General features: G+C 39.3%; 1 protein-coding gene across 1 annotated transcript in view; it reads left to right on the forward strand.

Annotated features, from left to right (window-relative positions):
- The window catches only part of NOC2L (NOC2 like nucleolar associated transcriptional repressor), a 48,897-nt gene that overhangs the window by 856 nt on the left and 35,445 nt on the right, over positions 1 to 12,596 (forward strand). The window contains exons 2-10 of the mRNA XM_075191627.1: positions 972 to 1,139; positions 2,194 to 2,374; positions 3,667 to 3,795; positions 4,108 to 4,225; positions 4,936 to 5,023; positions 6,552 to 6,630; positions 7,792 to 7,902; positions 9,102 to 9,215; positions 9,915 to 10,103. Of these exons, the coding sequence (XP_075047728.1) occupies positions 972 to 1,139; positions 2,194 to 2,374; positions 3,667 to 3,795; positions 4,108 to 4,225; positions 4,936 to 5,023; positions 6,552 to 6,630; positions 7,792 to 7,902; positions 9,102 to 9,215; positions 9,915 to 10,103 (1,177 nt within the window). The remainder of the gene's footprint in view (positions 1 to 971; positions 1,140 to 2,193; positions 2,375 to 3,666; positions 3,796 to 4,107; positions 4,226 to 4,935; positions 5,024 to 6,551; positions 6,631 to 7,791; positions 7,903 to 9,101; positions 9,216 to 9,914; positions 10,104 to 12,596) is intronic.

Here is a 12,596-nt window from a genome sequence, read left to right on the forward strand (position 1 = left end):
AATAGAACCGTATTAGTAATGTAGATACGTGAATGAAGGGATTCTGTGCCTACAAGGTGTAAAATTCATGCAGTGTTGTCTTAAACAACCTAGCTGGTGGTACTTCTGCCTCAGTGCTTGGGCCTTTGGTTCCTTTGAAACCAAGTAGCATTGTACCGGATCCTGTGATCTGTGTTTTCACCTATAGTAAATATACATTAAGGTTAATTGGCTTCTGACTACACTTGGCCTTTGTTTTTGTATGTCTGTGGCAGGAAATTTAGTTTAGCTCCATTGGGACTGTGACCACCATCATCATCATTTATTTATATAGCGCCAACATATTCCGTAGCGCTTTACAATTGGGGACAAACGTAATAAAATAATAATAAAACAAACTGGGTAAAACAGACAAAGAGGTGAGAAGGCAATGTGAATGATTAAACATTCTCTGTAAAGCACTGCAGAATATGTTGGCACTATACAAATAAAGCATACTAGTGGCCAGTATAAGAAGCCTCCACAACTGTTTTTCCTTTTGTAAGAGTAGCTATATAAATTCACAACATACCATAGTCTGTGAGGAGTTTGTATGTTCTCCCTGTGTTTGTGTGGGTTTCCTCCCACACTCCAAAAACATACTGGTTGGTTAATTGGCTGCTATTAAAAAGTTGACCTTAGTCTCTCTGTGTATGTGTGTGTATGTTAGAGAATTTAGACTAAGCTCCAATGGGGCAGGGACTGATGTGAATGAGTTCTCTGTACAGCGCTATGGAATCAGTGGCACTATATAAATAAATGGTAATGATGACCGTTATCATTTTATTGTGTAGATTTTCTGGCAGACACATATCAGAACTAATTTATGGTGGTGAATTTGCAGTATTGATGCAGATTCTTGAACATACAGAAAATAAAATTCTCCATTATATATACACATTTTCACTTATTCATTACTTGTCCTTAATGATTGTTATTTGTTTTCAATATAGAAAACTTGCAGAGCTAAATGTTGAAGAGTTTCTGACAACAGGCTTTGATTCAGAAGGAGACGGAGACCTTGAAGATGAAATAAATGGAAAAATAGAGAAGGAAATTAAAACCAAGAAAGTAAAAAAGCTGAAAAAGAAGACGACAGTAAAGAAAGAAATTGAAGAAAAGTGAGTTTTCTCCTGTGACGAGAGGTTATAATCATTGTTGTTATCATATCTACTCTGGTACTGGGAGTATTAGTTTAGATGTAATTATGCAGAATTGTCTGTAATAAACCTAGTAATTGCTTCTTAAAACACTTTATTTTTAGATGCCAAAAGCGTCCGATTTAGAAATAAGCCCTTAATATAAAACACAGTAAACATTTTTAGAACCTTCATGGTCACTAATGAACAAACAAATCTGTGATGACTTAAGGGCAACTCTTCATTTAAAACTGCTACAAGACAGAACTATGCTTTATGTGCAGATGGCAAATGTTCTTGTCCATATATTTATTAAATGTAAAATACGCATTGATCCGGTATGAAAAGGCATGCTGTGATAGTCACAAATGTGTTATGCTGCAATTATGGGGTAGAATTATTGTGCCACTTGTAGCAGACCTTCTGTTAGCATTCCCGTTGCATCCCAATGCAGACATCCTCTGTAGTCCCCTTGTGCAGAAACTGACTAGAATAGTAGCATGCAATTAGCGGCACAGCAAATTTATATTTGTGACATAGTGTCACATCTCAGGTTCTGTAACTTACCTTTTACACATATATTTTATGAATGTTTTATGTAGCTTTAGTCCTTTTAAGGTATTTAACATTGTATGTAACCTTAACTCTCTTAAACATGTTGATTTTGGTTATCAGTTTCCCTTCAGTTTTTCTTGTCCCATTAGTAAAAGCGTTTCTCAAATAACTAAGTTTTGATTTGCTGAAAGTTTTACACACACCCTTATTTAAGTGTTATTAGCCTCCCACTACTTTTATGCTGACTATCTTATTTTCTACATTATATCTTGCTACAATTAAAGTCATATTGAATTAAATTCATATTGATTAGTCATATTGAATGTTGCATGATATATTTGTGCCTATTTGTATGTTAACATAATGCATGTCTTTCCCTCCTCTGTTTTACTAGTTCAGGTAAAACTTAATATAAATGTAAAAACATCCTTCCATGTACTAATTAAATGATCTTGCACATTTTCTCCATGTAATCTAAAAGGGACGTAAAGAAAACAACAGGCAAAGCTTCTGAGCACAAAGACCAGCTCTCCCGCCTTCAAAATAAAGACCCAGAGTTTTACAGGTTTTTGAAGGATAATGACCAAACTCTGCTCAACTTCAACGACTCGGATAGCTCAGACGATGAAAGTGGTGCCCACCAGCTACCCGACCATCTAGAGGTAACAGGGCAATCGGCTGACTGACTTCAGTGTTGTCTCATCCACAGATATGCCAATTATTTCTATACTATCTGGCTGTATTACAGTTACTGAGTCTTTATCATTTTTTTATTTTTTTTTAATTTGTCGAAAAAAATACTTCAAAAGGAAAAGTTTTATATATTCGGTGGTAGTCACTAACGCGACTACCATTACAACGACAAGGACTTGCCCGACTTGATAAGGTAAAAGGTGCCAATGACTATAGGATGGGAACAGCTAAGCTTTGAAAAGAGGACTTTGCAGAATCACGATCAATACAGAAGCCGGCACACAGAAAGTCATGTGACTTTTGCGGACTGTACTATTAGGGGGGTTTAATGAGTAATGCAGGAAGCCGCACAATGTAAAACATTTTACAGCAACCCTTCTACTTGGTACATTCTCAAACTCCCTGCATTACTCATTAAACACCCCTAATATTAGTACAGTCCAAGAAAGTCACATGAATTTTTCTGTTTGCTGGCTTCTGTATTGATCGTTGTTCTGCAAAGTCCTCTTTTCAATGCTTCGCTGTTCCCATCCTATTGTCATTGCCACCTTCTACCTTATCAAGTCGGGCAAGTCCTTGTCGCTCTACTCAGTCGGGGACACGCAATATATTAACAACTGGCAGTTTTGACAAGTTTTGTGTTAAAAAAAAAAGAAAAAAAAAAGTATTTAAATGGTATATAAAAATGAAGTGATTGTTTAATCTTGCCATAGTTTTTCTTGGTTAGGAAAACACAGTTGTTGCTTTTATACAGGTTTGGAGAAATACAGGCGCCAGATAGCCAGTAAACAGAAACAAATTTCTGCTGGCAGCCAATTTTAGGAACCTTTTCTATTGAGGTCAATGAATGCACATCTTTCTTGGCTTCGTAAAATGTCCTAAAAAGAACCCAAACTAGATAACATTAACAATTGTACAACAGGGCTATAGAAAAAAATCTTAACTCTTTTGGTTGACCTGAAACCTCCCCAGTTTGCAGTGATTATCTGATTAACCAGAGCTATTTTGACATGTGAGTAGAGGCAAGGCTGATTGTAGAAAAAAAAATAAATAAATAATATATATATATATATATATATATATATATATATATATATATATATATATATAAAAAAAGTAGTTTTGCAAAATACAAGAAGCTTCTGTGGTTTATCTGTAGTGCTAGTCCACAATTACAAAACATGGCCATTTACTAGCTAACTTGCTTTTTTCCAGCATTAGCGAAAACGAATCATAACAAAATAGTTCTCTCGTCATATAGGAAATGAGTGAAGATGATGATGAAGAAGATGAGGAAGAAGAGAAAGAAGAGAAGCAGCAAAGCAAGAAAAAAGCAGATCAGGTGTTGGTCACCTTGAAAATGGTACAGAGGTGGAAGTCAGAAGCGAAGGTGCGAAACACTGAATTTCCTAAACTTGCATATGTATATATACCTTAAATTCTGTTATGTTCTACCTGTTATCATTATTCAGTTTTTGTGACTTTGTGGTAGATATATAAAGGCTTATGTTTCATGAGCTAAAATTTGTAGACATTGATCTTTGCATCCGTTTACAAAGTCTTACCCGATGTCAGTGTTACACCTATGTAGGGATTTCAGTTTATCTTGTAATATCACAGTAATACAGAAAGATTTCGGATTTCACCAGATAATGTGCTTTGTGTTCTTTGAAGTGATTTGTGTCATTCTCGTGTATCTTAGGCTGACTTAAGGCCAAGGCTCTTTCATGAGATCGCTCAAGCCTTTAAAGCTGCAGTGGCGACCACACAAGGAGCGGAGGATGGTAGTCCCAGCAAATTTAAGGTTACTGACACTGCAGGTAAGGGAAACTCGTCCATGTTTGATAACTCACTAAAAGTTTAATTTTTACTAAACTGCGAGTTTGAAAAAGTGGAGATGTGCCTATAGCAACCAATCAGATTCTAGCTTTCATTTATTTAGTGCATTCTAGAAATGACAGCTTGAATCTGATTGGTTGCTATAGGCAACATCTCCACTTTTTTCAAACCCACAGTTTAGTAAATATACCCATAAGTTTTATTTAATGGCCAGTAGGAAAATTTGTCCTTTTTAGTGGGAAGGTGGCTCCAGTTGAGTATTCAGTTTATCCCACCGCTGACCTAATGTGTGGGTGCTTTAAAACTATAAGTTCACTTTAGTGGACCTACATTTATTTATTTGTCTTTAATGTAGAACTCAATTCTCAAAGTAGTTTGTGATGTGGAATTTGAAACTGCAGACATTGGGGTTCCCTAAAAACATGGCCTGTCCTGTGGTTGTCAACACCTTTATCTGCAAGAGCCCTCTAGTTATAGACAACCTGACAACACTTCAGAAGCCACATGTATGAGAAATGAGAAAGAAAAATAAAAACTTACATTAACAGAATATTTTCTAATGCTTTTCAGTATGTGGTTTCTCTGGTCAGAGCCTTGTTTTAACTTGTAGTTTGCAAGTGACATACAATATGACACTAATATATAACTGCATATTGTTGGTGTACGGCCTTCACATGTACTTCTTTCATAGTGTTCAATGCGCTGGTGACGTTTTGTATCAGAGACCTGTTTGTTCACCTTGAGAAGAAGCTTGACCTGAAGCCAGCTAAGGGAACCAAGTAAGTCTCAGGATGTTAGTGAATGTTCCTTTTTTGCATTTGCTTATTTGTACCAATCATGGAGCTTCAGGAACAGTATATTTATCTATATTAAAGTAAGCGGTGTGCACAAGCTCTATGTGGAATATAAAACTTTCTCTGTCATTATTATAACCCCTGTTTAATCATGGATGTTAGTTGAAACCATGGTGAAATCGTTGTTTTTACAGTGTTTTTCAGTCTTTCTGTTTCTCTGAATTGATGAGCCTTAAAGTTGACTTGTCATCTATCAGATACTGATTGACTGTTGTAGTATCCAGTTGGTTCGTTCCTGGTTGTTTTTGGACCCTGCCACATAGTTTTTCTTCTCTTTCGAGATCGTTTCACAGGAATAGTTAGATCCTTTTTACTAAGTTCATACGAACAAGCTGAGAATTGAGACTAATAGTTGAATCCTGTGAGATTTATGGTACTAAAATATTTAATGTATTCTTTTTTTTTTTAAATTATTTTTATGGTGACTTTTCATCTGGAAACCTACCAGAAATATGAAAAGTGAATTATTTCTGCTGCTGGGTGGTAGTTTCATACACCCTGGCATGATCATGATCAACACTTTCTCCTACAGTCACTGTAAGCAGAGAAACGGTTCAATGAGGGAAATGCCAGGGGTAGCGTGGGAAAAGAATGGGCCAATTTTTGCATGTAATTTAGCATATTTTAGGTGTGGTGCTCCCAGGGCCTATGGTGGGATATCCAATATTCCCCTGCCAGGAGTTGGTGCATGTGTGTGAAGTGCCTTTGAATTTTTTGTTTTGGAGCAGGTGCTCGGAATGTAAAGAGGCATGTTGTCCACACCACCCAAAATATTTGGGGGGGCTAGCAGGGTGCCCCAGCAAAAGCGGCGCCCTCCTGCCTTGCTTGGTATGTCCTGCCGTCCTTGGGTGCTCCAACTTGCAAAATAAAACATATAGATAGATAGATTCCAGTCCTGTCCACAATTTTACAAAGCTTGCTCAAGAGGAATCGAGTAGATTGTGGTGAAGGTTTTGGTCATAGCATATTTTTGTTATTTTTTAATCACCTTTTTGGTTTTGTAACATGTTTAAAGGTATTCTGTGTTCCAATGCTGGTCTGTCCTGTTTGGTTTTCCCATCGGGAGGAGGCATTGTGTCCCAACACTGCAGAGGACAGAGGCCTGCATGACCGTATGATAGCAGCTTGCTGAACATGCTCCCATTCAGCCTCTTTATACGATCCTTTCTGATCTAAAGGCCAAAAGAGACGGGGGTACACCAACCTGGTCAGCCTAGCATGCACTCGGCTTTGTCAGTTATAGGGGCCTATCTCCAGCTAAACAGTGTTATGCCAGCAGAACCTCTCTCTGCAGCCCTACACATTTGGGGGAGGGAAGTCCAGGGCAAATATTTTGCAATGGGTGGTTGACAAACTATTGTTAAGGTTTACTGTATTTTTTAATAAAGATATTTGAGTATGTTTATCACCATGTGAACAAACGATTGTATTTATTCCCTTTTTTTATTTTAAGGTTATTGAATCCATCAAATAGTACACTGTGGAAGAAGCTGCGTTTGGATATTAAAATGTATTTAAACTCCGCCATCCAGGTAACCTTGTTCTACTCTGCTATAATTGGTGACCAATTACCATTTGCATCGTTCTTCTTTAAGTTGACTTCTTGGAAGTTTTCTTGTTTTGTTTTTTTTTTTTGTTTGTTTTGTCCCCCCTCACAAATTCAAGTTTTAACCAGCACATTTCCCTAGTAAATAACCATACTGGTTTCTTTTGTTGAGTTAAATAAGGTTTTAGAGATTCAGGGTTGTTTTAAAGTAACAATAAGCACTTAATAGTCCGTTCACTCACATGCTCCCCTCGCCCACCGCTTGGACTATACAGATTCAGATGTTTCATCCATTCGTTCAGATAACTAGTTACATTTTAATACTTTATTAATGAGACTTTATCTTGTGTTGTTTTATGTGGCATGGTCCTGATATCAAAGTTACAAAACTGAAATTCTCATTTGTACTGATGTGGAATAGATGTGTTTCCGCATCATCATCATCATCATCATCATCATTTATTTATATAGCGCCACTGATTCCGCAGCGCTGTACAGAGAACTCATTCACATCTGTCCCTGCCCCATTGGAGCTTACAGTCTAAATTCCCTAATATAGACACTCACACACAGACAGACAGACAGACAGGTAGAGACTAGGGTCAATTTTAATAGCAACCAATTAACCTACTAGTATGTTTTTGGAGTGTGGGAGGAAACCGGAGCACCCGGAGGAAACCCACGCAAACACAGGGAGAACATACAAACTCCACACAGATAAGGCCATGATCGGGAATTGAACTCATGACCCCAGCGCTGTGAGGCAGAAGTGCTATCACTTCGCCACTGTGCTGCCCAATCCACTGTGTTTCTACAAGAGTCTTGCACAGCAGTAAGGTCTCGTCTTATGATGCCCTGTAGCCAGATTTAGGCTGTGGTCAGCACCCAACACATTAAAGTGCCAGTTGCTTGCAGCTGCTGTGCCAACAATGAAGCGGTAACAATGAGTATCTAAAAAGTATTTTTTTAAAAAAAAAAAAAACCACAGTAGAAAGAGCAGACGAGATGGTCCTGTAGGTTATATTCTGCCATCACATTCTATCTATCTATGTAGGATATGTAAGATGATATTGTACGTGCTTCTTTTCCTGCCATCACATGTATCTGTAGGATATGTGAGATATAATTGTGCTTCTTTTCCTGCCAGCTCCTCAATTGTCTCACAGAGGCCACAGTCTGTTCAGCCGTTCTCCATCATGTGAACAATATCGTCCATTTCTACCTGTGCTTCCCAAAGCACACCCGGCAGCTCCTAAAGGTGAGTGAGCTTTACCCACGTTCCTGTAGGCTTACTACCGGGAGGTCACCATGCGTGTATATCTGAAGGTGCCCATAGGCGTTTAATCGGCTAATTTGGTAACTCAAAGATCCCTATGACGAATAGGCTCAGTGACTGACTGAGTGCTCACTGCTGGATGCAATATGGATGGATGTTCATCCAACATTTACTATGGACTATCTGTTTCGTGGGTGCTTTTATCACAAGGATCAATGAAAATCACCCATGTGCCATAGAGGTTTTTTGTTGTTGTGTTCTTTTTAAATTTGTTTTACCAGGAGCATATGAAAATATTTCCATGTGTACAGATAATATAGTAAACAAGCTCTGCTTTAGTCAGGCCTAAAGGCTCTATTTTGTAAATAATAGTGCATTTTCATCTTGTACTGATGGCTAGGTACACTCTCTAGCATAGTGTATCTAGAATTACCTATATCTGAAGTCCTCACTGAGTGGAGGAATTGCACACAGTTCTCTACATATGATACTGCAGTTTTGTCTAGTGCTTGAAAAACCCTGGTGATCTTGAACAGTTTACTTGGTGGTTGGGGGCTATGCAGAAGGCTACATGTGACCTCTTTCCCTGGCTGCAGCTGGTCAGTCTTAAAAATTTTAATATTTTCTAAGTGGAACTTACCAACATCAGATTCACAAGTCATTTGTGTTGTTTTTAAGTTTATCTATTAAAGTATTTTTAAGTTAAAATTTAAAACAAGCATAACACTTTTGTTGTTGAATTGGATCAAAAGGTTTAAACCTGATTGAGAACAGTCAACCGCTCTGCAATTATTAGCCATATATAAGATTATGTTAAATGTTTTGTGCTTTTGTATGATCATTTAAAGCAAATAACAGCCTGGAGATAATTGTTTGTTTTGTTTTTTTGTTTGATGGATTTAATTTTTTGGAAAAATGACAAAGGTAATTTAGCACCTGAGTTGAGTGGCTGGATCAGTGATCACTGGGGCCCACAGGTGCAAACAGAAGGGTATACCGAACACAAGCTGATGCCCTTTCCAATATGCCAGTTAATAATTGGATTGGTTTTGAAAGGATCACTATCTGGCATCAACATTGTTTTGAGGTCACCCGTGAAAATATTTGCCCAGTTGCCAATAGCTAATGCTAGTCACGCTGGCTTACGGATGTTGATGGTAATGTGGTTTCTATTTGTGCAGCAATCTATTCTTCTGTGGAGTACAGGGGAGGAAACCGTCAGAGTTGTAGCATTCTTGGTGCTGAACAAGGTCTGCAGACACAGGCTAGACACCTATCTCAACCCAGTGCTGAAGGTAAGACACTCAGTTCTTTAATTTAATTTATTATGCTCTAGTCGTCTTCCTACTTCTTCGGTCTTCCTACTTCTTCGGTCTTCCTACTTCTTCGGTCTTCCTACTTCTTCGGTCTTCCTACTTCTTCGGTCTTCCTATTTCTTCGGTCTTCCTACTTCTTCGGTCTTCCTACTTCTTTATTATTATTATTATTATTATTATTATTATTATTATTATTATTATTTATGTTTTTGCATTGTGTACTTTATTGGCTGGAGGTCATTCAGTCCCTTAATCAAGATAACTTTTTGCTCTAGTTTAGGTCTCTAGTACAGTGGTCTTCACCCAGCAATTGGAGTGCCACCATTCATTCATTGTGGAATTACTGTGAAATACATAAATTAATAGATTACAAATATGGTGGTTATTTGAGGGGATTGACATGTTTTGGTTTACCTTAACAAATTCTGTTCTATGCTTTTTAACTGATAGTTTTGTAAATATTTGGCATAATCCAACCTCGCTGGACTGAGCACCATTAGGCAGACCAAAGAATCTTCCAAACACCTTAAAATTAATAAATGTTGTAGGTCTACAAAAAAAGAAGCTGTCCTACTGTTCTGTAATACCACAAATCTAGTCATGTGACCATAATGTGTTTACTTGTTGTAAGAGAGATCATTGAAGCCTGTATTGATTTGTTTCCTCTCCCTCCTGCAGAAAATGTACATCTCTTATGTCAAGAATTCTAAATTCACATCTCCCAACGTTCTGCCAATGATCAACTTCATGCAGCGCACTTTGACTGAGATGTACGCGTTGGATGTCCAGGCCTCCTACCAGCACATATTTATATACATCAGACAGCTAGCTATCCATCTGCGCAGTGCCATGACCCTCAAAAAGAAGGTGAGGTGAAAAATGTGGATACTAGCCAAGTAAAAAGTGTTTAACGAGTTGGTCCTGTAGCGGGTAGAAGAAACCTTTTGTATTAGCACTTCCATAGATATGTTCTAGCTGCTTATAGCATTCAAGTATCACTAATGCTAGAGAAAGAAGGCTCTTTCCGTCAATGGCTACAGCACCAATGCCACCTACAGCCTGATATTGGGTAGTGCATTAATTACACTCCAGTAATTGTGATAGGCTTGTTTCGGCAGTTGCAATGTTCTTTCTGTATGTGTGTTTATTTCTCCCTATTTTATATTTTCACTTCAGTAAAGGCACTCTTTAGCATGCACCTAATAGATATAAGAATGAAGTATCATTATTTGATCTGACACATTGGTGTTGGTAAAGTATAATTGTCACCTACACACAGTGGAACAGACATTTAGTGAGTTGGGAAGATGCAATGTTAGGGGCTCTCTAGAAGCCACCTACATTCGTGTTAATATTGGTGCAGCCATAAAATGACTGTTGCCAGGGTTTGTGGGCTACGGGAATCCACCAACAATGCTGAACTTTAGTTATGGCTTTCAGGGGAAAAAGGTTTTGCTTATTATTGAAAAGCCTATAGCATTATGGCATTCATGCTGTTTACATGCTTTTCTTTAACTGTGTTGTATGCTGGAAGGTTAGTGTAAAAAAAAAATCAAATTTACACAATTTTTTTTATTTCTAAATGTAGAACTGTTTAAGTACAGACAATGGGCTAGATTTACTAAACTGGAGGTTTGAAAAAGTGAAGATGTTGCCTATAGCAACCAATCAGAATCTAGTTATCATTTATTTCTCTTTCATTCTATCTGGGGGACACTGCTATCATGGAGTTGTGGGAGGGGAGTGGAGTTTGGCATTTAACTAGTTAACTTGTTAATGTAACATGCTGACAAACCCCTCCCCTCTGCAACCCCCTGTAGCCTCTTCAGTTTTAGTTGAGTGCCCAAGGGAGTTGGACTTACTTATGCTAGATGGTTTAATTTCTTTAGTTAAACAATTTTGAATGGAATCTCTCAGGTCGGTTACCTATGGACTGGAAAGAAACCAGTTCATGGCGTCAATAGACATCAAAGACGCCCATCTCCATGTACCTATCTGGAAGGCACATCAGGCCCATCTCAGATTCACAGTGGAAACTTCTCACTACCAGTTCAGAGCTCTCCCATTCGACCTCTCAACAGCACCAAGGGTGTTTACAATCATAATGGCAGTAACGGCGGCTTGTCTTCATTCCAGAGCAGTGCAGGTAGTGCCCTACCTGGACGATCTACTAATTAAGGCTGCCTCTGCTCACCTGCTAGACCAGCACCTGCAGCTCACCATCAGGATCCTGGAGAGGCACGGTTGGCTCATAAATTGGTCCAAATCCCAGTTAACTCCATGCCAGAGAATGACCTTTCTTGGACTAGTAATGGATACCTACAAACAAAAGGTATTCCTTCCAGAGGACAAATCTCGATCCTTGCGGGACACTATGACACAGTTTGTGACCTGCCACAGACCGTCAGTCCTCTTATGCATGCGCGCCTACTAGGAAAAATAGTGTCGGCCTTCGAGGCTCTTCCTTATGGTCGATTTCACTCTCGCTGCTTCCAATGGGACCTCTTAAAGAAGTGGTCAGGATCCCATCAGAAATTAGAACGCCAACTGATACGCTTGTCACCAGAGGCGAGACAATCCCTCAGATGGTGGATGGTCCAGGACAATTTGGTAGTCATCGGGTCCTTTGCCCCATGTTTATGGATCTTATTATCCACAGACGCCAGCCTACGGGGATGGGGGGGGCTTTGGTCCTTCATTTGCGACTTCAGGGACTCTGGTCCACTCGGGAGTCCTCTCTGCCAATCAACATACTGGAGCTGAAAGCCATGCTAATGGCTTTACAGGGAGCCCAGACCATCCTTCACAGGCACCCGGTCTGTCTGCAGTCTGACAATGACATGACACTGTCTTATGTCAACAGACAGGAGGGCACCAGGAATGCAGGAGCAATATAGGTGGCGGCTCAGATCTTGACCTGGGCCAAAAACCATGTTACCTCCATCTCCGCAGTCTTTATTCCAGGCATCCAATACTGGGAAGCAGGCTATCTAAGCTGGCATGCGATACTGCCGGGGCAATGGTCTCTCCATGCGGAGGTCTTCCGTTTCTGGTTTTACGATGGGGGACCCCGGGCCGGGACCAAATGGCATCTCGTCACAACCAAAAGGTCCAACACTTTTGCTCAAGAGCAAGGGATCCCTTAGCGGTGGCCATCAATGTAATGACCATGCCCTGTGACTTCAGGTTAGGGTACCTGTTCCCTCCCATTTCCATGTTTCCTTGCGTCCTTCGAGCAGTCAAGCAGGGTGGACTCCCAGTCATATTGGTGGCTCCAGTTATTCAGTGGCAAGTCTGGTATGCATAAATTCTGTTGATGGTGGTAGGTCCAGGTCTCCAGTTACCCCTTAGAGAAGACCT

The sequence above is a fragment of the Mixophyes fleayi genome, chromosome 11 (assembly GCF_038048845.1).
Source record: "Mixophyes fleayi isolate aMixFle1 chromosome 11, aMixFle1.hap1, whole genome shotgun sequence".
NCBI classification, from domain to species: Eukaryota; Metazoa; Chordata; class Amphibia; order Anura; family Limnodynastidae; genus Mixophyes; species Mixophyes fleayi.